A 25,012-nucleotide genomic window follows, 5' to 3' on the forward strand; every position below is an offset into this window, starting at 1 on the left:
AGCGGACGCTTTTGTTGTGCAGATTCGTTCCTTTCCTTCGCTTCCATCGAATGTGGTCTGGTGTGTTTGCCAACGTCTGCCCCAGAACCAGCTCAGCACGGATGTCAATCGGTTCTGGTTTACACACACACACACACCACCACCAACTACCACCATCATCACCCCATGTGAAAAACGGATAAAACATAAATGATTTGAAAAAAACGTGCGCGGGACCCCGCGGTTGTGTGCTGGTAGTTACTGGTCCTTCCGGTCACGCACACACACACATATATAGACCTCATCCACACCCCCTTACACGTGGCATGACGTACGAGACGGAACAGGGGGGAAACCCCGGAAGAGGAGGAGAACGAGGCGAAAACGATTAGAGCGAAGCGTTTGTGGGTTCTCTCCCCAGTCCAGTCGCTGCTGCCGTTGTTGTGCGCCGGCCAATATGCAACCCCCAGGGGAGCGGGACAAAGGATAAGGAAATTGCTTCATGGTCGGTTCGGTGCGCGTCAGCACACACTCTCCCGCGCTTTCCCGCGGTTGACGCGCGGTGTCCCCAAACAAATGCGACACACTAACGCCTGCTGCTGCTTCTCCCACAGGCGCGCGCGAAGCATTTGAGAACGCGCCCACCAGTAGCTGCAGAATCGTTGACTGGTGCAGAGGACAATCGCTGCCGTGTGTCGTGTGTCCTTATCGTCTGTCGCGTTCTACGGTCAACCAGGTTGCTCAGCGGAAGGGGTTTGTATCGGGTGAGAGAAAATTGATGATGTGTGCGGCTCGCGGTTCGATCCGTGCCGGGTGGGAACGAATGCGCAGATAGTGGATGGAACAGAGGAGACAACACACATACGCCTCTTGTGAGTCATAATCTGAATACGGTGAAAACGGCGTCGTCGTCGTCGTAGCTAGCTTTGCTGGGTGGACCAATTTGTGATCGATTTGTGGTCTGACGGCGGACAGCCTTCAATCTTGAAATAGCCCGTTTCGATGTTGTTGCTACACAGTGGAAGGATTGTGGTGAATCAGCGTGATATGGGCAATTTGGTTGAATTCGGGTCAGGTGGAAAGCACAACAAGCAGAGGATACATTGCTACATAGATAGCTGGAAAGTTGTGATGGCTAGGAGTAGCAGCAGCAGTGTAGTGGAGTCCGACAGCAAAGCAAAAATCCTTCCCCCAATGAGGCAAAATCGTCCCTAAAGATTGTTGGTTTGCTAACAAGCCAACTTTTGCTACAATCAACTCCAATTTTACGGATCAAGAAAGGAAACTTCGCTAGAAGTGTGTACATCTTGTTGTCCTTGTCCCTTGTTGTCTGGAGCTAAATCCTTTACATCAAGTGGAGTCTCCAGACTGTGGTCTATGGTTTTGAAAATGTTAGGAACTAACACTGCTTTGAACTAGCTTTGTGTCTCATGAATTTTGCGTTGAGATTCATTGATAAGAGTTTCACTTCTATATCGTATCGGATCTCTGAACCTCCCCCAAATTTTTTTGAAGAATCGTGAATCTTTGAATGTTGTTGAAACTCATGAATCCTTCGAGATTTCGAGATGGTTTTTGCAGGATTCATGAAACCTTAGACAATTCACGAATCTATTCATCCGAGATTTCAGATTAATTTAATCATAAAAAAGATTCACGAATCCAAAAAATTTGATTTTTTGAGATCCAAATGTTTGAAGTGGTTGAAGGATGATGAAACTGCATCTAACATAACAGCCACCTTGATTGACTTGCAGTTGAGGTTGTAAGTTTTTCGGCACTGGTTCGGTTCGTGTTTGTGTGTGTGTTACATCTGGGGGATATTGCATTACAGTATACTTTATTGGGGGGAAAACAATCACCTCCTCCCATGTGTGCCATCTCCACAAAAACATAACATACACACTGCCAATGAGTCGATGAGAGAGGGACACTTGGGGTGGCAGTCTCTTATCCTTTAGCAAAAGCAAACGAGCACACACGCACACTCACACATAGAACAGACACACACAAGAACACACTTGTGCCCGTCCTACGCTCGCAGCCATCCGACGAGCGTGTCGCTGGCCGTACCGTCGCACTGCAGCGAGTCGGGCGAACCGTCCGCGAACTTGGCCATGCTCTCGACCAGCCGGTCAAAGCTGAGGCCGTGCGTGTTGAGCGCGTTGTTGATCGTGTTCATCGCGTAGAACTTGGCCCCACTCAGCAGCCGGCTCAGGTACTCGATCTTCAGCTTGCCGCCGTTGAACAGCTCCACCAGTATCGGGAGCGATTTGCCGATCGCCTTGTTCCAGATCTTGCTCAGCTTGGCGCTCTTCGGGAAGAGCGAGGCAATCTTTACCTGGCACGGTGAGGAAAGCGAGGAGAGATGAGTGTGTTTGTGGGTTTGAGAGAGAAAATTTAGGGAAATTACCTTCGCATCTTCGAGCAGAATCGAACCGCCGAGCTCGGTCACGTACAGCAGGTCGTCCTTTTCCTCGTACTGCGCGTCCAGCCGGACAGTGACGTTGCGCAGCTGGACGTACGACGTACCGTTCGCACCGTTCAGCGAGGTGTGCGCGAACGCGGTCACGTTCGGGAAGGAGAGCGGCACGGTGGCGGACGTGCGGGTGAACCGCGTCCGGGACGGGTCCCAGGTGAAGTCGTTCAGCCCGTACACGGTAAAGTTGGACGCTACCACATTGATTCTGGGGCGAAGAAAGGGATAAAGGTGTTATTCATAATGTTGGGAGTATCTGATTCAGATTCATGAATCTCAATGAATCTTGGAAAGGATTCAATGAATCATAATGACGGATTGAAAGATTCATCAATCTCAAAGATTCATGGATCTCGAAAGAACCTTGGGGCTGAACTTAAGACATGTTGTTAGACCGTACGAGGACCACGGGAGCGCCCCAAATGCAATATTTTGTAAATCAATAATCTCTAAAGAATCTTGAATTTTCAGATAATCTCAGCGATCTATGAATCTTTGGATATTTTTGAATCTTCATGGGTCTGTAAATCTTTGGAGATTCATGAATCATAATCAGATCAGATCAGATCAGATCAGATCAGATCAGACAATCATTAACCTCTAAAGATTCTTGAATTTTCAGAAATTCTTGAATCCTCAGAGATCTATGAATCTTTGGAGATTTAGGAATCTTCATGGATATGCAAATTATTGGAGATTCATCAATCATATTCAGATCAGATCAGATGATCATTAACCTCTAAACATTCTTGAATTTTCAGTGATTCTTGAATCCTCAGAGATCTTTAACCTCTAAAGATCAGAGATCTATGAATCTTCAGAAATCCGTAATTTTTTGGAGATTCAATAATGTTTAGCTGGAGATTCGAGCTTTGAATCTCAACGAAATATTCATGAAGCAGAACACGAGTTAGTACAGCAAACACAACAGCAGAGAGCCTATGCCGTTCAGGGCCGTTACTTACTTTTTAAGCGAAAGCAGATCGAACGACGTCTTGAGGGTGTAGCTTAGCTTGAGCGGTACGAGCGACGGGATGCCGAACATGGGATAGCCGCAGCGCAGCTGGCTCTTAACGGCGGTGAAGAACCGTTCCACCGTGGGCTCTGCGGATGTTTGGTTGATGTGGTCGTTGTAAAGAGAAGGGGGTTGGAGGGGAAAAGGGGGCTAAAACAAACCCCCCCATTTCACTTACCATCGAACGGGAGTGGATCGGTGAGGCTCGGTGCTGCCGGCGGTACGCTCACTGTTTGTCCCTGCGACTCGGGGTCCGCTTCCGCCGCAACACGACCCACCACCACTAGCAGCAGCAGGGACACGAGCACTGACGCACGTTGCATTTCGAGGGGCGGATGAAATACTTATTCTAAGCACCTAAAACACACACACACACACAAGCAGACACTCAAACACTGCGTGGAATGATTAACACGTTTAACAATGCCCTCCTTTTCTCTGTCTGATCGGTTTGGCTGACCGTAAACAACACCCCCAGCTGGCACTCCCGGATGCCCTTATAAACCCTTCAACGCAGATGCTTTTTTAGCAGCGCACAGTCTCTTCAACCCAGGGCGTGCCGATATTCTGACGGTGAAAATCGCCTCTCCACTATCATTTATACCTTTTCGGCCGGTCGGATGTCTTCGCTTGCCCTGTGGTGCTGTGTCCCGGTCCCATTTCCCAAACAGGTTTGGGTTACTTTCGGGCGAACGCGCGGGGGCTGATCAGCATCATCGTGTTCGATCGTGGTGACAGCAAGCCCCCCCCCCCCCCCCCTGGCCTCAGCAGCCACTATTGTTCCCAATTTCTTCGCACGTTCTGGGTGGGGCAGGGGTGGTTGTTGCTTTCACCCTGGGACGGGGCAGGCGGGGATCTTCGTCCTCTGTTCCACACTGGTGGCCCTGGTGAAGCTCAACTTATTGTTTTTTTAGTCTACTTATCTTTCTCTCTCTCTCTTTCGCACGCCACTTAACGGTTATTTAGCACGAAGGGTTTCGGGAGCGTTGCTTTTACTTCGCGACACGGGATTGGGAACTAGAATACCTTCCTTTTTTTAATCTGTGTGTGTGTTTTTTTTTTTATTTCTCCTTAAAATGTCATGTCGCGTGACCCACCGCCCTCTCCCCAACCCAACCGGCGGCCCCTTCGGTTGAGCTAGAAAGCGGCGCGGGGGGTACAAGACACATCTAGTTTGCTGTTTGCTCTAGCGTCCGGGCTGCAAGCTTCGTTCTTTTCCTACATATGGCTGTAAGCGACGAACCCGCCGAGCCGCGTGACAAACGTTTGACCTAAAGAGGCTCAAACCAACCCCCGGAGCACATCCGCTAATCAGCTGTGTTGGCTCCTTATCCCGTTCGAACTCTCTTTTCGGTTGTGAATTTGGGGCCCCTGACACACAGCAGCACGCCCGTCACCCCGTGCTCCGCTTCAAACAAAAACAAAACCACGCGCGCCGAGAGAGAGAGAAAGGGAGGGGGGGGGGAATGCGTATTGATTTATATATGCACGCTCCACTAAATCCGTTAGATTTATTGCCCGGTCGGCCGGTTGTGCTTCATGTTGGGCGCGCTTGTGTAGAACGTCACACCATCATCTCGTTTCGGTCTCGGTCGCTTTCGGGGTAAACCAGTTTTCAGTTTCGTGCTTCCTGCGCGCGCCACCCTTTGCTCGAATGGGAGCAGATTGAACTGCTGCTGCTGCTTTGAGTGGGTGGTTTGAAAAGGTGTGCGAGAGTTGTGCCGTGCCGTTGTGGCGTTCTGCTGGCGCATAGAGTTTCGGAGCGTTTGGAAACGAAATTAGGGTTACGGTCGACGGGGGGGGGGGGGGGGGGGGGGGTTTGCTGCGTGCCAGCCGGTTTTTGGGCGTCGTCGCCACAGATCGGCAGAATTTGTTTGAACCCATATGCTTCAAACTGGCTTGCCTTTATGACACAGAAACTTATTTTTTTTGGTTCCTTCGAACCGGATATTTCGATTCTTCATCCAATAGGACTATTTTATCGCATATACAACAATACGGATTAATCGCAAATGCTTTGCTGTTTGTCTTATTGTAAATAACAAATTGAAGAAAATTTGAAAAAACGAAACGGTAGCAAAAATAAGACTGTTCCTGTGATTTTTTTGGGCCACTATTTATTTTCAAACATTGAAACAGTTTTCCCCAAAGTTTTTTGGGTGTTTCCTGAACTTTGTTTTTTTTTTTAATCATCTTACAAATTGTCAACCTCATGGCATCCCTCCTCTCATCTCCCTGAATGATGAATCCGCTTCCAATCCCTCCGAACAATGCTCCCTCTTCGCTAGACACTTATCCAGCGTGTTCGTTGATCCTGGCGTCCGTGCGGTGCAAACGGGCTCATGTAACACCTCCCGTGATGTCTTTCCCTTGACTGACTTTGCTGTGGATATTCCCTCTGTGCTGTCTTCCCTGACCAAACTTAAGCTCTCCTTCACTCCTGGTCCCGACGGTATCCCTTACTCCATCCTGAAAAACGGTGTCCTCCTTTTTTGTTCCCCCCTCTTATCACGAATCTTCTCAAGATCTATGAATGAGGGTTCCTTTCCATCCGTTTGGAAGTCTGCGTGGTTAGTTGCCACACATAAAAACGGGGGACCGATCTTTAGGGTCTAACTACTGCGCCATTTCTGTACTATGTTCTCCGTCCAAAGTCCTCGAATTCTTGATCCACATATCCATCCTTCCTACTATCGTTGGACACCTCTCTCCGCACCAACATGGTTTCGTTCCCAAACGCACAGCCTCCTCCAACCTTATGTGTCTTGTTTTCCCCTGTTCTCACAAATATCTTGGATATCTGGTCGACAAACTGATGTCGTGTACACGGATTTTAAGGCTGCCTTCGATCGATTACCTCTTGACCTTCTGATGGCCAAACTCGAAAGACTCGGTATCGGAGGTCGGTTACTGTCATGGTTCAAGTCCTATCTGGGCGGAAGATCGTATAGAGTAAGAGTTTCGTCCTGCCTGGCAGATTCCTTCGTGGTGTGTCGGCTGGACGAGAAGCCTTTTCCTTTAATACAAATGTTGATCTTGTCATCAACAAGGCCAATAAGTCGCTGGGACTCATTCTAAGACTCGCTTCCGAGATACGCGATCACCTATGCTTGACGACTCTGTACTGCTGCTGGGTCCGATCTATCCTGGTATACGCTGTTGCTTGGTCTCCTTCAGGCTCGACAGCGATGGCCAGGCTGGAGAGTGTCCAGCGTAAGTTCACTCGAGTAGCTGTTCGACGCTTCCTTCCCGGTTCTCATCAATCCCTTCCGTCATATCCTATCCGTTATCGCCTTCTTGGGTTACTCTCCTTCTTAGGTAATAAATAAATAAATTTCTCACATAGTTTTCCAACGATTCGATTTAAATCTCAAATAATCAGTTTGAAAACTGGAAAATGCTCAATAAATCGAATCCCATGAAAACCCCCAAGGGAGGAAACCCTGTAATGTATTTGTACACCACAACTGTGTGTGCATTTTGTAACTGTTGTTTCAATCGGATCGCTGTCTTGGGAAGAAATGTTGGTGTTAATATTGTGTTACATCGTGTCTGTGGAGTGTGTGGTAACTTCCGCTACTGCTCATCATATAATGTGCCACAATATCATGATATTTGCTTCCCTGCGCCTGCTTATGTATACAAGTACGGTAGATGTGCGTGATGGGAAGGTGTTGATGGGCCATACGACTCCAAGGGACTAGTTGTTTGACGTACCTAATACAATTGGGACCGTTGTGTTCGTTTGCTTGCAGTTTCGTCCCGGATCCTTGGTAACAGCAACAACACTGGCCGTAGCACGATGATCAACAACCGCGCGGCCGAACAACCAGCGGAAACCAGAACGCAACCAAAGGTACATACGTCCACAAAAAGCCTAAAACACACACACACACACTAACCGTACACCTTTACTATTTCCATCCGCTCGAACGCACAGGCGCTGGGAAAAACGAGCGTCGCCACCGGCCAGCAGCAGACGACCGCACCGGCAGCAGCGGCGGCGGCGGCCGCGCCCGCCTCGGCAGTCGCGAACGCGAACAACGCGGTCGCCAACTCGATCCCGCGCAAGTCGTCCTGCGTGGTGACGGTCGGCATGATGGAGGAGAACCGCATCAAGCAGCGCGACATGTTCAAGGTGATGCGGGAGAAGAAGAACGCGCTGATGAACCAGGACGGGGGCAACCCGAACTGGGAGTTTATCAACATGATCCGCGAGTACCAGAGCACGATCGACTTCCGGCCGCTGGTCCAGGGCCAGTCGATCGACCAGCACCAGATCACGGTGTGCGTCCGGAAGCGGCCGCTCAACCAGAAGGAGCAGACGCGCAAGGAGGTGGACGTGGTGTGCATACCGAACAAGGACACGGTGATCGTGCACGAGCCGAAGGCGAAGGTCGACCTCACCAAGTACCTCGACAATCAGAAGTTCCGCTTCGACTGTACGTTCGACGACACGTGCTCGAACGAGATGGTTTACATGTAAGCGTTTTGGGCGCTTGGGGAAGGGCGACAGGGCAGTATCTTTAATGTGGGCGTTTTCTCTCTCTCTCTCTCTCTCTCTCTCTCTCTCTCTCTCTCTCTCTCTCTCTTATGCACACAGGTATACCGCCAAACCGCTGGTGCAGGCAGTGTTCGAGGGTGCGATGGCCACGTGCTTCGCCTACGGTCAGACCGGGTCGGGCAAGACGCACACGATGGGCGGCACCTTTAACGGCAAGTCGCAGGACAGCATGAACGGCATCTACGCGCTGGCCACGCGGGACATCTTTGAGCTGCTGCAGAGCCCCAAGTACCAGTCGAACAATCTCGTCGTGTCGGCCAGCTTCTACGAGATCTACTGTGGCAACGTACGTGTGGTGGTGGTGGTGATGGCTTCTCTCTCTCTAGCTAACGCTAATGCTTACCATTTTTCCCCTCCCACGGCAGGTGTACGATCTGCTCGCGAACAAGAACAAGGCGCGCGTGCTCGAGGACGGCAAGAAGCAGGTGCAGGTGGTGGGGCTGACCGAGCGGGAGGTAAACTCGGTCGACGAGGTGCTGGCGATCATCAGCAGCGGCAGCAACCTGCGCACCTCCGGCCAGACCGCGGCCAACTCGAACTCGTCCCGCTCGCACGCCATCTTCTCGCTCACGCTGCGCGTCCAGGCCAGCCCGAAGGTGCACGGCAAGTTCTCGTTCATCGATCTGGCCGGCAACGAGCGGGGCGCCGACACGGTGTCGGAAAACCGGCGCACCCGGTCGGAAAGCTCGGAGATCAACAAATCGCTGCTGTCGCTCAAGGAGTGCATCCGGGCGCTCGGGCGCAAGCGGCACCTGCCCTACCGTGGCAGCGTGCTGACCAAGGTGCTGCGCGACTCGTTCGTCGGCAAGAACATCCGCACGTGCATGATAGCGATGATTGCGCCGGGCATGGCGTCCTGCGAGCACACGCTCAACACGCTCCGGTACGCGCACCGCGTCAAGGAGCTGGCGGTGGTCGATCCGGACGACCGGGTCGACCCGGAGGAGGATCTGATCGAGTGCGACGAACCGTCGAACGGGGGCACGCACAACTTTAACGATCTGGAGCAGCTGCGCTCGCTCAACGTAAGTGGCTTGCGGGATGCGGGAGCTGGCTGGCAAATTAGCTAATTCTCGTGCCTCACAGGAACAGGAAATGACGATGGAGTTGTACAATCAGCATAAGGCCATATCGGATTTGCAGCAGAAGGAGGAGGAGGTGCTGGATAATCATCAGCGGGTGAACGAGTTTCTGGAAAAATTCTTGCCCGAAGCGAAGGAGCTGTACAACTTCACGAACCTGGTAGACTACGATCAGGACGGTAAGCAAGCCGCGCATGGTTCGTGCGGGGTTTTTTTTTTGTTTAGTGGAAATGGAAGCCTAAATGTGACAATTTGGTGACACATTCTCCAATTGTCAAAGTGTTTTCCTTCGTTATACTACTATTTTTCCCTGCTTTTTTTGGCATTGTAAGGATTTCATCGTGAAAAAAAGGTCTAATGATGGAAAAAATGAAGTTTTCGTCTGAATCAATTCTGGAATCAATTCCGGATAGTAGGTCCGGAATCAGTTTTCAGAATCGGTTCCGGAATCGGCTTCGGAATCGGCTCCGGAATCGGAATAGTTTCCGGAATCGGAATCGGTTCCGAAAACAGAATCGACTACGGAATCGAAATCGGTTCCGAAATCAGAATCGGCTCCGGAATCGGAATCGGTTCCGCAACCGGATCCGGAATCGGATTCGGAATCGGAATTGATTTTAGCATCGGAATCAGCTCCGGAATTGAGTCCGATATTGTTTTTTACGATTAAATTAAAAAAAAAATGGCTTATTTCTGAAATGGTTTTAACCATTCATTGCCTAATCCGGAAGCTCTGAAGCAGCAACACAGCATTATCGATAAACATTTTAGTATATAAAAATGCACATTTTATATGACCTTTTCAATAGTTTCTCATCCCCACCCGTGTATGGCTTTGCTCGCTCTCTTTTTAGCCTACTGCAAGCGCGGAGAGGAGCTATTCTCACAGCTAGCCGAAGTTGCCAACGCGTTCAAGGATCTGATGTCCGAGTTCCGTACGAAGCTGTCGCAGGAGGAGATAGTGTCACAAGCGGCCAAACTGAGCCATCGCAAGTAAAATCAGCAGCAGCAGTAGCAGCACTGGAAGGGAGAAGCTTGTTTTCATGTTGTTCTAGAACTAGAATTTAAACTGATGTTACGTTTCAACGAGTCTCAAGCTTTGCGTGACATGCTCTCCGTCCCTATTCTCTCCGGAAACGCACGGCCCCATTATCAAAATCATTCCTTTTCAATATCTACCCCCTGCACTGCGTGCCGCGCCCACCCTTCATAACCCCTCCCCCTCCCCCCCCCTCTCCTCATCCATTAGGGATTAGTTTTATCTTCTTGTCAGAATACATAATTTGAGCAAACGCAAATATGTTGGCGCTGAATTTCTTCGCCGCTTTCGGCACATGGACGCGCCGCGCATTAGTAGTGGTGGGTGGTAAATTTGAAAAACAAAACAAACCGTGACCAAGGGGTGGAGCCACATTAACTAATGCTAGCAATGGAGTATCCCTGACAACCAGCAGGTTCTGTGCGGCCAAGGACCACTGGGTGGCACACTAAATCGCGCGTCGCGTATTGTAACTCTACACACACACACACACATACACACACACCCTTTTTTTCTTTGACATGTGTGTGTGTGCGCGAGTGATACGAAAATGTAGAGGGAAAAGGGGGACACTCAGCGATAAGAAGACAGATTAACGATAAACGAGGCGACAGGAAGACAGATCAAAGGCGAATCACTCCCACTACTGTTGTATTATTATTATGAACTATGGAAGATATTATTATTATTATTATTACTATTATGATTATTATTATTATTATTATTGCATTAAATAATGTAGCTGTAACACGTCTCTGGTACGCGCTGGTGGGTGTGTGTGGGTGTGTATGTGTGTATGTGTACTCATTTTCTCACAGAAAAAAGGCATTTGCTGCGCGCGCAAATTAACGTGATAATATGGTGAATGGAGACAACACAAGACAACAACAAATAACACATACACACGCGCACCGACACCTCTAACTACACGAGAAAAGCAAACGTATTATGCAGAGACGTGACGTGTGCGTGTGTGTGTGTGTGTGTGTGTGGGATGAGTGTATGAAAAAGAGAGGACGAAATGGGGGAGGGGACGCTTTATAAGGATCCCTATGGGAGCTCCGGTCAGAGGAAGAGACAGAAAGAGAGAGAGAGAGAGAGACAGAGAGAGACAAAGAGAGACAAAGAGAGAGAAACAAAAAAATAGAGAGAAAAAGAGAGAGAGAGAAAGAGAGAAGGGAGAGATAGAGAGAAAGAAAGAAAGAAAGAAAGAGAGAGCGTGAGAGAGAGAGATAGAGAGAGAGAGAGAAAGAGAGAGAGAGAGAGAGAGAGAAAAAAGAGAAAGAGAAAGTGTGTGAGAGAGAGAGAGAGAGAAGTCAAGCTAGAGTTAGAGACTGAGAGAGAGAGAGAGAGAGAGAGAGAGTGAGAGACGGACAAAAGTCCTAAATAGGTTGAAATACTTTGAAGGCGCATATAGATGTAAAAATGACATATTCGTAATTAGCTACAAATGCGACTTGAATGGGGTGGGTATAAGGATATTGATTCCTTTTTCCCTTTCCGGCTGCTATGTGGGAGGAAGAAGGCTACGCTTCCAATCGCAGTAAGCTTCTTAGGACAGACAAGACTTATAGATCGCGCTAGAGGGGTTTGAAAGTCCAGATTGTTTTTTTGAATTCTGTTCCAATTATTACATCGTGATATAAACGTTTCCTTTTCCTCATTTACTCTGTTATTCTCTCTCTCTCTTTCTCTCTTCCCCCTATATATTCCTCTCTCTCTCTCTCTCGCTCTCTCTCATTGACACACACACACGCGGACACACTCATTGGTGATGATTTACATACGCGCAAGTGTAAAATAATATGCTCTCTGTTTAGATGAACTGAAATGAACACAAAAAAACACGAATTGCTTTTCCCGCCCATCCGCGGTGTTGTAATGCAACAGTAATTAGGAAACAAGCCGCAAATAAAACGTAAAAAAAGAAAAACAATTGCAAATTGTTTTGCATCCTCCTCTCCTCCCATACTAAAACTGTTTTCTAGGGAGATAGTGCTATGAGAGGGTTTTGGTTGTTGTTGTAAGTTTAGTTTGCAGTTCAATAACATCCCTCCCCCCCCCTTCACAAGCGCGGCAAGCCGCGCCGACAGGACAAGACAAGAAGATGGAAAAGACATTATTTATACCTTTGTTGTTGCGGGAGGTGTTCGACCGTTTTGGTTTTCATGTAGCGTGTAAGAGAAATGCCCGAAACCTATCCCTGTCCCCAATTGCCGCTTAATTTTGTAACAACACACTTACGCCTAGAGTAGGGGGGGGGAGGGGGAGAGAGAGGGAGGGGGGAGTTGTGTGTGAAGAAATCGAAAAAGTATTGCGAAAGATAAACACACAAACAATTAGGAATGATTTTATTATTAAATAGCAGCAAGCAGAAAGGAACAGGACCCCCCCCCCTCCCAATTGTACCAACACTTTCTCTTGCTCTCTCTCTCTCTCTCTATCTCTCTATCTCTCACCCAATTGTATCGCGAACGGAAAAGAGGGGACGGAGGCAACGCGAGGGTTGTAACACAAAATGTTTGCAATTGCAAGTACATAGGACTAAGGAGACACAGAGACAGAGAAGCAACCGAACAACTAAACACAAAACCACTACTAAATAACCAATGCAATATATGATAGAGAAAACAGTAAAACGAGTAAGACAACAAAATGCCTGTACACCAAGGGGGGGGGGGAAATGGAAGGTTGCTATCGAGTAAGTAGCAGGGGAGGAGGAGAAGGAAATGTTTGTGTGTTTGTGTGGGTGCGTGTTGTGCTGCAAGAAGAAGAAGAAGAAGAAGAAGAAGAAGAAGAAAAACAACGAGCGTCGGTAAAACATAGCTGGGCGAGCTGGGTAACGTTTTAGCTAGATAGATAGAGCAAAGAAGAAACGTGTTTATAGCGATTTAGGAGAGTGATTTTTTTTGTTTGTTTTTGTACAAAACGTTACAGAACCAATGAAGAGAAGAAGGCAGGAAGGGGCCGGCAGCAGCAGCAGCTCCAGTCACACCGAGCGAAGTAATCAAAGCACAAGAAAGCGCACGAAACGCAGCAGAGCAAAGCAAAGCAAAGAGGGAGAGAGAGAGAGCGAGAGAGCTTGTGCGAAGAAAGGGATAGGAGACTGCTAAGGAAAGGGGAAGGAGAAGATAAGAAAGATTAATTAATTCCTAACTGAAATTTAGGTTTACCTACACACACACACATCTTACTAGTAGCAGCAAATATACGAAACTCTAAGTGTGTGTTGCATTTAGGAAACAAAATTTTCTCCCCATTTCCCCGCCCCCCCCCCCCCCCCCTAGCACTGCTGTACCGTTGTAGTAGTTTCACTGCTTGTGGCCGACTGTTGTATCTGAGTTTGTAGTCTTCTCCCGCTCTGCTCGTTTGCGCTATCGATTCAAGGACGAGAAGTATGATTCAGCAAACAAACAAACAAACAAAAAACTGCAAAAGAGGAAAGAGGGAAAATGAAACTAGCAGTAAAAAAAAGGTATATATTAGATATATTTATATTTTTATCTCACACCTTTACTACTACTCCTCTCCCGCCCCCCCCCCCCCCCCCCCCCCACTCGCTTTTTCACTGGTGTGTAACAAGTTTTCCCCAAAACAATCCCCATCCAAAGGAAGCCCACAGTTAGTTGGTTTGTTTTGTTTTTCCCTCCTTTTTATCTACAACACACACACATACACACATACACACACAAACCCACATCCATACCATACCCCTGTATTGCGCTGGTGTTACGTTAAGCAAAACTCTGCTAACAAAGTTTCAAAAGAAAAAAAAAAGAAATAAAACCGTTTAAATCTTATTACATCTGTTGGAGTGGTACGAGTGTGTTAATGCGTATGTAAGTGTACGAAAGAAACGACGCCAAGGCGAACCATTAGTTCGAATTCATTATTAAAGCGCTTACACATTCTTTCAAACCACGGTCTGTAAAGTCGTTCAGTTAGTAAGTACCTCATGTAAACTAACCTCATGTATTTGAGGTCTTTGCTAGATAAAATGACTTTTCTTTTGCCGGCTGCCGCCACTGCCACTAGGTAGGCCTTACCTTCTTCTAATCGTCACCAGACCACCGGACATGGTGGACCAAGTCACGATAAACCACCTATTCCACAGGTCTTTGCAACCGCGTGAGGTCGCCGTACATCTCGTATAACTATAGCTATACGTATAGCTTCTGAGCATCTTCCTCTCGAAAGCGGCTAAGAGGGTTTCGTCAGATTTGGGCAGCGCCCATGTCTCAGAGCCGTATGTGAGTACCGGTACTATATAGGTACTATATATAGTCCCAGCTTCGTCCGTCGCGACAGGTTCCTTGAGGTGAACTGATTTTTTCAGGCTGTAGAATAACCGGTTGGCAGCCAGCATCCTTGCGAGCAACTCAGCTCAGTGAATTCTGGAACAAAAGTGTTTGTTTGGAACAAGGTTTGGATGTGTTGTTGGATCGCCGTCGCTGATGTTGCCACCATCAGTTTCGTCCCTTGCCTCGTTTATCTGCAATCTGAGGCTCTCTGCCGCCCGCTCGCCCGCTTTTTTTATAGAAGATGGTTCCCGAAATCTGCACCCTCGAGACCCGGATGGCCTACACTAGCGCCCAGGAGACAGGCAAGCCCGTCCCCCTGGCGCAGTTTGGCCAGGATTCCTAAAGAGCACATAGCGTCGTATAGTTTTACCCTGGTAGAGTTTCCGTTTCGGAATTTCCTGCACAGGCGGCAGCTCGACATGGACTATTATGTTAAGGCAACTCAAGGGTATGACTGTAGTGAAGCGAAGGTTGACGAATGGTTAACGCTTAAATTGATTCAGTAGATACATCAAACGCACACAGCTTGAATGGTGATTTTTCATTATATATTTTTTTAATAATCTGTTTTAAATAACATAATTCGCTTGTTCCATGGTAGGTGTGTGTGTGTGTGTTAGAGCGGAGAGCTTGTTTTTCGCACCGCAGCTTTCCACAGTGTCGGGGAAGGGGAGGATAGAACAAATTGGAGAACAGCGGACGGAAGGAAGAGAAGAAAGAGTGCAGGCTTTTATTACTAAGGCGAAGAAGCGCTTCCATACTATTACAATGTTTGTTCTCTCGGGGCTTGTGTATGTAGTTGCGTTTGCTTATTTCTTTACAGGGAGAAGTGCATCTTTTACGACTCTTAATTTTCTTCATATTTGGCTCGAGAGAGAGAGAGTGAGTGAGAGAGAGAGAGAGAGAGAGAGAGAGAGAGAGAGAGAGCGCCACCGAAAGTAGTGATGGCTGTTTGCATCACCTGCAGCCTGAGCCTGGTACGGCAATAACGCTTCTAATCACACTCGCGTTCTGTTCCATACCCAATTAAATGAACAGTTTGGTCACACACTTACACACAAGCAAAACACACAACAGAATCGAGAGATGGAAGGAAGATGCATTTGCATTTTAATTAGTAATACAGATCTCATAATGGCAATAATGATAATAATAATAATAATAATAATAAATTTAATTTATCGCAATACAGTATTAATTATGAGCCAACATCGAGACGAAACCGACGCACACTTGCCGCCCCTCGCTCGCTAGCGTAAGCGTTCTAACTGCATCAGGATCGTACGCTGGATCGTTCTTTGTGGCGTGGGGAAGAGAAACCAAACCGCAAGCCACCACCACCACTGGACTCACATAACAGAGTGTTTACAACTTTTTAAATTGTGTTTTTGTTTGTTCTTTTTTTTTGTTTTTGATGAGCCTTTGAAAACACGTGTGTGGGGTGGGAGGGCGAGTATTTCATCATTGACACCATTCTTTTTGTTCGCTTTCAAGCGTTGTTCTAACGAAAAAACAGGGGAATTTTGATTCGCGTTACTGAACTCAGCGGCTTATTTTATACAACATCTTAATGCGATAATGCATGTGTGTGTTTGTCTGTGTGTGTGTGTGTGAAAATGATAAAAAACACACTCTCATTGGGACACACGCGGGACCTAACAGTAAGTTGTAACATTACAGCTTCATTCTACGATTTGTTTACCATCAATCTCTAGCCCTTTTTCTCACTATCTCTCTCTCTCTCTCTTTCTCCTATCCTCCTTACTTCCTAACATCTTGCCACAATCTGTGTCCGCAGAGGAGTAGGAGATGAAGGAGGGGGCCGCGGGTACGCATACACAAAAAAAAAGGGCAAAGGCATTAGATCGCATCCTTGCTAACGCCACCCAACGACTGCGCCGGCATCTCCTCGTAGCCCGACTTTTTGCTGCTGCTGCTGTGGTGGTGGTGGTGATGGTGCTTCGAAGACTTTTTGCTGTGCTTCTTCTTCTTCTCCTTTACGTCGCCGTCCTCTACCACCTCGTTCGCCGCTCCCCCGTCCTTGGGCGGCTTGCTGCGCTTCTCCTTCTCCTTTGCCGTCCGTCCCTTGGCCGGCGTTTCCTCGTCGATCATCAGCATGATCGCGTCCGCCTCGTCCGGCCGCTCCTTTCCCGCGCTCTTTTTCTTTTTCTTTTGCTTCTCGCGGCCGGCTCCACCGCCATCCACCTGCTGCTGCTGCTGCTGCTCGTCGGACCGATCGGTGTGCTTTCGATCCGCGTGCTTCGAGCCGGACCGCTCGGTGGCAGCGGCGGTACCACGACGCCGCGACCGGTGCTTACTGTCGGTGGTGGTGGTGCCGCCGGGACGATGGTCGTCGGCCGGGTTCCGGTTGGTTTTGGCGGTCTGCCCGTCCCCGTCCCGCAGCAGCATCACGCTGCGCTGGTTGGCCGCCTTTCGCTTCATCTCCTGGGGGTAATCGTCCTCAAATGGGCTGTGGAACGATGGAAGAGGACACAATTAGCAATCGAAGGAGGGGGGGGGGGGATTGTTTGGTGTTGCGACTTACGCATCGAGATCGATATCGAGCGCCCGGTGCGGATCGTTCGGGTCGGCATTGTTTTTGTCCTCCGTGTCGGACAGTATTGCACCCTCCGGTAGCTCAATCACCGTGTTCACCACGTGCAGCGGCTTGGGATCTTTTTTTGGGGGGGATAGTGAGAGACAGAGAAAAAGAGAGAAATATCCCATTAAAATCGCTGTTCAATCATCACGTTTGAGACCGTATCTGTTGCCTTACCGTCGCTTTCCGAGTCAGACTCGTCCGAATAGCGTTTGCTCTTTTTGCCACGTCGTTTCGACTTTTTGCCGCTTTTCTCTCCCTTTTCCTTGCGCCCTCCGCTCTTGCCGACGAACACGCGCGTTGCCCGTTCGGCATCCATAAGATACTTGTCCGACCGTTTTGTGGCTGCAACAAAAAATGAGAGACATTGAAAGCTTTGTTCCAATTTAAATAACAAATAATGGACAAATTACTAATCTCCAGCAATGGGATACTCTACTACTTTACAAATTTATCTGGACACCTGCAAGCCATTATTAGAAGCGGGGTAGTTACATACAAAGGGAGGAATAAGTCCCGGAATCGGAATAGGTTCCGGAATCGTCATTGGTTCCGAGATCAGAATCGGCTTCGAAATCGGTTTCGGCATCCTCATAAGAATAGACGTTTGGGTCCAATGGTGCCGCAAAGAATCAAAAGTTAATACTACTAAAGATCCATTCTGATGGAGATTCCCGGACTGATTTCGTTACTGTAATTTCTTATTTCAATTCACGAACTGATTCTCATTACGGAGCTAATTCCAATTATGAAGTCAATTCTGATTGCGTACCGGAGCAAAATGCGATTCCCAGATAGATTCCGAATTCTCAAACGGAATCGATTTAAGCATTGGAATCGGTTTCGGAATTGATTCCCAACACGGACAACTCAATTGCAAGCATCAATCAAGCCTGTATGGTACAAAATGCTACAAATAGTACAAATTGAATAAAATATTATCTTCTCACGAACTTATTATGACATTTATCGTCTAACAATTCGTCATGCGGTAGAGATGTTCGCATAATCCTACAACATGAACAAAAGTACGGTACCAATACTGTTGCGTTGTACCAAAATAGTGTACAATCATGTCGACAAGAATAAATACTATTTAGTAGCACAAATAAAACAACTGATAAAAGTGCTATCAGAGTGCACAAACTCGAGACACCTGTTGCGTGTGTGAGACGCTAAAAGATTACAAGACAAAATATTATACTAATTCCATCACTGGCAAGCAAAATATGCATGGCAGACAGAAAGCAGAGTGGCCAACACGTTGAGATAAATAATGAAAAAATAAAACCTCTTGCGATAAGATAAAGAGTAACCGACATCCCAAAATGTAAGAAAGATGGAGAAAGGGCAAAAGTACGCACAATGTATCTGCAGTGGCACCTCGAGTGCGATTTCGGCGATCGGTATGTCGTCGTAGCAATCATGCTGCTGCTGCTGCTGCTGCTGGTGGTGGTAGTCGCCGCCAGACGCCTTTTTTGTTTTGGCCGGTTTCAGATAGTTTGGATTGTTGGTTTGCTCAAGCAGTCGCGCCTGTCTCATCTGGACAAAAGGGAAGGGAAACATGAAGGATATTACCCGGCAAACGTCCACAGCCCCCCCTCCACCCGCACCTACCTTGTCGAGCTCTTCCTGCGTGTACTCGATGCGCTTGTACGAGCGCGAACCATCGCCACCGCCGTTGGTTTCACGCTCACCGCCCCCGCCACCCCGGCCGCCGTCGGTCAGGAAGAGCGGGAACTTGTCCTCATCGCTCGAGCCACCGTCCGCACTGCTGGCGTCGGCGGACGGGGGCGGCTGGTTGATCCACTCGTCCAGGTCCAGCTCCTCGGGCAGCTGCACCTTCCGCTGCGCCTTCGGGGCGACCGGGTTCAGCTCGCTCGCGAACAGCCCCTGCAGGTCGGTCGCAATCTGCTCGATCTCGTCCCACGCAGCCCCCGGATAGTGACCCCCGGAGCCGGTGGCGACCGGTTCGTCCGGCGCGGCGCGAGTTTCCTCTCCTCCGCCGTCGCCTGGCTCGCCGGGCACGTCCGGCGTCAGCTCGAGCAGTCCACCGTCCGCGACCGGCGCAGCAGCGTGCTGCTGGTCCGCACCACCACCGAGCGATTCGCGCAGCAGCACGACCAGAAAATAGACCGAGCTGGCCCGCTCCTGCACCTCGATGTCGGCCGAGCTGAGGTAGCTGCGCAGGCCCTCGGCCAGCGTCTGGCAGTGGCGCTCGATGGCGGCCCCGTCCCGCTGGCGGACCGCCTCCCCCACCAGGTGGGCGAACAGCTTCAGTGCGTTCTGCACGTACACCGCCTGGATGTGGCCGGCGACCGGTTTCGGCTGCAGCAGCACCGCCAGCGTCCGCTCCGGCCCGTCCAGGTGCGGCGCAAACTCGCCGACGATCCAGGCGGCCGCGTACAGCACCTCCTGCATCGTGCCGTTCGGGGCCGCCGTCACCGGGTACGTCTCGAGCAACGTCGCCATCTCGTTCACCGCGAACGTGCGCACCGCCTGGACGCGTATCGCCACGTCCAGCAGCTGGCCCGCAATCAGCCGACCGTGCCGCGAGCCCGACTCGAGCAGTATCAGCTCGACCAGCACGGTCAGGTACCATTCGAAGTTGGTGACGTACTGGTACGAGCCCTGGGAGCAGATCTCGATCACCTTGTACAGCAGCTCGTCCCGGTAGGACGAACCCTCCGCCCGCTCCATGTGGCCGAGCAGGCGGCGCACGATCTCCATCAGGTTCTTCTTCGACACCATGCCGTACAGCAGGTCGAGCGCCCGCAACCGGATCGACTCGTCCTTGTCGTCCAGGCACGCCAGTATCAGATCCTTGTGCGTCTGCACGCTCTTCGGGTGCGTCTTCAGGATCTTGGACATTGCCAGCAGCCCGAGATACTTCACTGTAATGGTGGAGAGAGGAGACGGATGTAAGGCAGGGACAGTGCGGAACAGTTGCAAGGTAAGGTGTGCTACGTACGGTTTTGATCCGAGTCCTCGATCAGGATGCGCAGCTTCTGGACGCACAGCTGGATGGAAGCGCTATGGTTGGGCATGCCGCTGCTGATACTGATCAGAACCGCGATCACGGTATTGATGCATTCGTACAGCAGGCTCATAGCCGAGGTGCTGCCGGTGCAGAAGAAACGGAATGCCAAAAAGAGAAAAGGACTGTTAGCATTTGGCGGTTACGTTACAAAACGTTACAAAACAAACGGGCTGAAGCGCGCCTTCGGCAAGCCACTAAGAAACTACTAGGTAGGAGAATGATTTGCGCAACTCTTGTGATCGTTTTTTTGCCTTTAAAATCAAGCTTAACGTTTTCTGCTCAAACTTAACTAAAGTTGTAACAACTCTTATAGCAAGATTGAATGTGAATAAGTGATTTTAGAGATACATGTTATGTAGGACAACCTTGATCACTTATGGCCAGTGCTGCAAAATATCACGAGCATCACGAGATGTTCACCAACGATAAAAATGAACATATCCGTGGTATTGCTGATACTCATGACATGCCATGCCATTATGACATGCCGAACGCGACATGCGAATGCTTGAGTCCAACGAGATACTCTGACTGACAAGCTGAGCTTAATGCCGGTGCAAGGATAATCATGATTTTTTCTGGCTGTGTGCTGCGAAATGTCACCACCAACACTCATGACTGAAACGAAACTCAAATCAGCTCACATACACAACTGCGATGATCAGAGGTGAGACTCAAACAGTTAATGGATCAATCACATGCTTGGTGACATTTTGTTTAGCACCCAACTCTTGGTCACTCACTTGGTCACGACATTTTCTGTCGGTGATAATCACGACAATCTTGGAACATACTGAGCGTGGTGTCCCAAGCAGCAAAATGACAGAGCTTTCTCGCTCTGTCTGGTTTGATTGTCTGTCGGGTCAAACAGAGCGAGAAAACATGATCTTTTTGTTTATTGGAACCACTCGCTGCGTACTGCATATCTCCCATGACTATCGCGATGATCTCCGACAGAAAATGTCACGACCAAGTGACTGACCAAGAGTTGGTTGCACAAAATCTCACCAAGCATGTGATGGTCGCAGCAACTGATAGTCGCTTACATGATTTTGTTTCAGCCGAAACATGTTTATGACTATGTCAGTGACATTTTGCAGAACTGATCACAGTAAAAAAAAGTCATGATAGAGTGATTGACCACGCGTTGATTGCTAAAATGTATTGGTCACACCAACTGTTTGAGCATCACCTGTGATTATCACAATTGAGTACGTGACACTGACATGGATTTTGTCTCAGTCCGATTTTTTATGATATTGACATTTTGCAGCACTGCTTATGATCATGCCGACTAATGGCAATGGATGTTTGATACAACAAAATCAAGCTAGTAGTTAAAACAGCTAAATACAAGAAAGATAATACGAGCAGAAAACGTCACGAACGATGGCTTCTACTGAGCGCGCACTCATACAGGCCAACACGGGATGCACACACACACGCACTAAAGCCCAACATATTACATCGCATTTAGATACATCACACAACTTGCCTATGGATTAAATTGGTCAACGGTTCAATTAGCTTTTTGCCTAATCGGGGTTCTAGCGGAGTTAAAGCACCGAACTGGAAGTAAACAGAAACGGAAACAGAGAAGAAGAGAAAGAAATAAGGTTTTAGCAAAAAACGGAGAGCAAAAAAAACACAAACATACAGAAACAAACAAAAAGAGAAAACTCCCCTCCCCCCCCAGTAACATATTGTGTAATGGGAATAGATTTGTGTCGCTACTGTAACGTCCCGTGCTTTGTTTTTGTTACCACGCCACGAAACATGCCCGGTTCCGTACTTTTGATAACGTGTCATATACCGTAGAAATGATTAAAAAGGAGGTGCCGCTGCACCTCCGCCGAAAAAAAGCCGAAAAGAAGAGATCCGGCGGTTTTTTCCCTCGGATTTAGAGAGCAAAATACCGAACAGACTGGTTGTAAGCTTGTAAGAAGCGCTGAAAAGGGGGGAAATGGACGCTGCAGAGGGGCATCGAGCGAACAAGCTCTACGGGGAGATGGTGGCTTCACAACGCGCTCTGGCAGTCGAACCTGGAAATCAGCTCGATGAGCGGATGCGTCAGTTTCTTGCCCAACGCCGGCTCGATCGCGGTCAGACTGGCGAACTAAAGGACGGAACGCCCCGGACGGAGGAAGAAGAAGAAACAAGGTTCGATTAAATATTGCAAGTTGCAAGCGCACCGGCAGGTAGGAGGCCCTTCACTCTTTCTGTCTCTCGCTCTCTTTTTGTCTTAAAAAAACACACACACACACGCGGGTGCGTGCACGGTTTGGTGAAGAAATGGTGGAAATTAATTAGTGAGGAAAAACAAAAACCGAAAAAAGCCCCGCCACTCACCAGCTTGATAATTTTGATCAGCATCCAGTTGTTGGTCGACGTGGTCATCAGCTTGAAGAAGATCGGTGCTAGCGACAGGTAGTTTTTCGGGTTCTTGCGCGCCAGCTCGCAGATCACGTTGACCGCGGCGGACTGTACGCTCGGGTCCGGATCTTCGAGCTTTTCCTTCAGCTTCGGGAAGGCGGGCCGCAGCGCCTCCGGATACCGGAGGAACACTTTGTACATCATGAGCACCGCCTTCATGCGCAGGTACGGCTTGGTGGAGCTCATCTGCAACCGAACCACAGGGGGAGGGAGAAAAAAAAAACAAAGAACGAAGCAAGATTTTACTCTTCCCGCTGCCACCCTTTTTGCCCATTCGCAAAGCCCAGCCGTACCAGCGTCATGATGTCGTTGGCCAGATCGCGCGACAGATCGGTCGAGATGAAGCAGCTCAGCCCGGACAGGGCCACGCCCGCATCGTACTGGTTGGTCGAGCTGAGATCCTTCCGGATCATGTTCGTGGTCAGCATCAGCAGCTCGCTGTCCGGATGGAAGCACTGGCTCGCCGCCAGGTAGCCGATCCGCTTGCAGGTGAACCGGTTCGAGCTCATCACCTCGATGATGTTGAAGCCGGCCCAGGAGATGTCGTAGCCGCACATCTGCAGGTAGGTCAGCTTCGCCACCGCGTTGCTCTTCACGCTCACATTGTCCTGCCGCAGCTCCTGCTTGATCTCCTCGATGCACTGGGCGATGTACTTGGCCTGCAACGGGCAGGACGTGATGAAGTATTTGCGATCGACCCGGTACAGCAGATTGCGCAGCCGGGACGACCCGTGCAGCCCGAACAGTTCCATCGCGTACGGTGCGCTCGGCACGACTGCCGGCTGCCGGATGCCCGACCCGCCGCCCGCATATCACCGTGCCCCCTCTTTCCCCCCCCCCCCTTTCCAGTTCCAGTTCCGCCTCGCTTACCTCGTTATCTTTGTTGTTCCGAATGCCGCGCACCAGATCGGTCAGATTTTTGTCAAACATCCGCTCCAGGTTGCCCTTTACCATCTTCAGCGCCATCTTGCAGTGTGTGTGTGTAAAGTGGACGTGTCTGTGTATCTTTTTTTTTATAGTAAAACGGCGCTAAACAGATGCAGAATCGTTGACTGATGGTTTAGTGACAAGAGCCGGAACACTGCTCGCTCGGAAGGGCCCAGCAAGGTTCCCGTCGCTCGGTTGATTGCAGTGCAGTGCCGTTTCGCGGACCGGAGGGTTTATGGGGAGTGCGTGGGAGACCCGTCTTGCAGAGGCACAATGTGTGTTTGTGTGTAGGTGCGTGCCGGTTGATTGATTCGCGACTATTCGGTGGCGAACGACCAGGCGGATGACGCGCGGTCCGGTTGCAGTGCTTTGGGATTGTTTTCCTTCCCTTGCCAGCTGGAGTGGGGAGCTACAGTGCCAGCTCACTCACACACACACACACACACAATCCGCCCGCTTCCGTCACCTAGCGTTACTTTGCATTGCCTCACCAGCTTTACCTAATCGTACCACACAACGCCGAAAGAAAAGAAGAAAAAGGCGACACTTTCTTCCTGGGCCTCCTCGCTCCTTTTCGCTTCTTTCTCCTCCCACACACGCACGCACACACACACAGGTATGTTAGTTGGCCTACGTGGGTTCCAAATGTATGGGGAACAGCCTGCCACACACCCCCTTGCCCGCGGTTTGCTGCTGTCGGCCACTGAACCCCACGCGAGAACACTCGAGCCAGAGGAAAATGGGTAAAAGTTTTGCAGCGTCACTCTCTCCACAGCAGCGTCTCAAGCAGGAACGGTGGCCAAGATAACACGATTCAGCGCAAAAAATCCCCGGTAAAGGCCACAGAGTTCCCGTGTTCCAGCCGTCCCCGAATGATGATGACGGAGTTCGGCTGCAGCCAGCTCGGTGCTTTCTTTCGTTTTTTTTTTCTTCTTCTTCCACTCACCCTCACTAAGCCACGATAAACAGACGGGGAGTTTCGATCGGTGTGTGTACGTGAACGAAACTATCCGTGGATGGGTTTGTTGGCGGGGCGGGCGTACAGCATGGAAGGGAAGGTGCGAGCAAGCAAAAACTGATGATCTGTCAAATTGCGGTGACGTTTTTGCTCGATTTTTTCCCCTTTTTCAGCGGCGCTGTCAAACGCGCTGCTCGAAACATTCGCCGAGTTCGGCCGACTTCGTCGAGATCTGCTCGACTGTTGGAATTTTGAATCAGCAGCTCGAAAATCGGTTATTCCTTCACTGAAGGTGTTTCAAAATTAAAAACAAAATTGGGGTTTGCTTTCTTTTAAGCAATATGACAAGTTTAATGTATTATTGTACCTGTTTGCTACATCATTTTAGTAAAGGAAAATTGGAAAAGAATGCCGTTCTTTAAAAACGCTTCATTTCAAATTATGAAAAAGCGTTATGTGTTGAAAGTGCTTATTGCGCTATGATTTAAATTTATTTCACTATTGTTAAAAAGAATACAACGGGACCCCTCATAACGAATACTCCTTACGTTTAACGAGCAATATCATTCGGGTTCCTGATACACTTGTTTGGTGTC

The 25,012-nt window shown here is 49.2% G+C and overlaps 3 protein-coding genes across 10 annotated transcripts in view; 1 reads left to right on the forward strand and 2 right to left on the reverse strand.

Moving 5' to 3' along the window:
* LOC1272103 (kinesin-like protein KIF2A) overlaps nucleotides 1-13,554 on the forward strand; it is a 38,571-nt gene extending 25,017 nt beyond the window's left edge. For all 8 annotated transcript variants that reach the window (XM_061644542.1, XM_310979.6, XM_061644555.1 and 5 more), the window contains 6 exons: nucleotides 7,229-7,329; nucleotides 7,414-7,955; nucleotides 8,077-8,323; nucleotides 8,403-9,062; nucleotides 9,124-9,298; nucleotides 9,974-13,554. In XM_061644542.1, coding sequence (XP_061500526.1) covers nucleotides 7,229-7,329; nucleotides 7,414-7,955; nucleotides 8,077-8,323; nucleotides 8,403-9,062; nucleotides 9,124-9,298; nucleotides 9,974-10,116 — 1,868 coding nt within the window. In that variant the 3' untranslated portion in view covers nucleotides 10,117-13,554. The remainder of the gene's footprint in view (nucleotides 1-7,228; nucleotides 7,330-7,413; nucleotides 7,956-8,076; nucleotides 8,324-8,402; nucleotides 9,063-9,123; nucleotides 9,299-9,973) is intronic.
* LOC1271637 (uncharacterized) lies at nucleotides 1,801-3,796 on the reverse strand. Its single transcript, XM_566247.5, has 4 exons — nucleotides 3,652-3,796; nucleotides 3,424-3,562; nucleotides 2,393-2,666; nucleotides 1,801-2,320 (listed from the first exon to the last, which is right to left on the reverse strand). The coding sequence occupies exons 1-4, from the start codon at nucleotides 3,794-3,796 to the stop codon at nucleotides 2,012-2,014; spliced, it is 867 nt and encodes a 288-aa protein (XP_566247.5). The 3' UTR covers nucleotides 1,801-2,011.
* A 1,984-nt stretch (nucleotides 13,555-15,538) lies between the features above and the next one.
* LOC1272102 (AP-3 complex subunit delta) lies at nucleotides 15,539-24,527 on the reverse strand. The gene is made up of 10 exons (XM_061644519.1): nucleotides 23,402-24,527; nucleotides 22,825-23,190; nucleotides 22,448-22,717; nucleotides 21,594-21,667; nucleotides 20,030-20,178; nucleotides 18,676-19,952; nucleotides 18,423-18,600; nucleotides 17,236-17,403; nucleotides 17,005-17,134; nucleotides 15,539-16,929 (listed from the first exon to the last, which is right to left on the reverse strand). Exons 1-10 carry the CDS (start codon nucleotides 23,495-23,497, stop codon nucleotides 16,320-16,322), a joined length of 3,318 nt encoding a protein of 1,105 aa, XP_061500503.1. The 5' UTR covers nucleotides 23,498-24,527; the 3' UTR covers nucleotides 15,539-16,319.
* Between the last annotated feature and the right edge of the window lie 485 nt (nucleotides 24,528-25,012).

The sequence above is a fragment of the Anopheles gambiae genome, chromosome X (genome assembly GCF_943734735.2).
Source record: "Anopheles gambiae chromosome X, idAnoGambNW_F1_1, whole genome shotgun sequence".
Taxonomy (NCBI): Eukaryota; Metazoa; Arthropoda; class Insecta; order Diptera; family Culicidae; genus Anopheles; species Anopheles gambiae.

What these genes read in the sequence shown, in the direction of transcription:
- LOC1272102 (XM_061644519.1), bottom strand. Translation starts at nt 23,497, where the DNA reads ATGGCGCTGAAGATGGTAAAGGGCAACCTGGAGCGGATGTTTGACAAA. An exon ending in CCAACGACATCATGACGCTG is followed by an intron (nt 22,718 to 22,824) that starts GTACGGCTGGGC and finishes GTTCGGTTGCAG; the next exon opens with ATGAGCTCCACCAAGCCGTA. An exon ending in GTCTGACTCGGAAAGCGACG is followed by an intron (nt 17,135 to 17,235) that starts GTAAGGCAACAG and finishes CCCCAAAAAAAG; the next exon opens with ATCCCAAGCCGCTGCACGTG.
- LOC1271637 (XM_566247.5), bottom strand. Translation starts at nt 3,796, where the DNA reads ATGCAACGTGCGTCAGTGCTCGTGTCCCTGCTGCTGCTAGTGGTGGTG. An exon ending in CGATCCACTCCCGTTCGATG is followed by an intron (nt 3,563 to 3,651) that starts GTAAGTGAAATG and finishes AAACATCCGCAG; the next exon opens with AGCCCACGGTGGAACGGTTC. An exon ending in TTCTGCTCGAAGATGCGAAG is followed by an intron (nt 2,321 to 2,392) that starts GTAATTTCCCTA and finishes TCACCGTGCCAG; the next exon opens with GTAAAGATTGCCTCGCTCTT.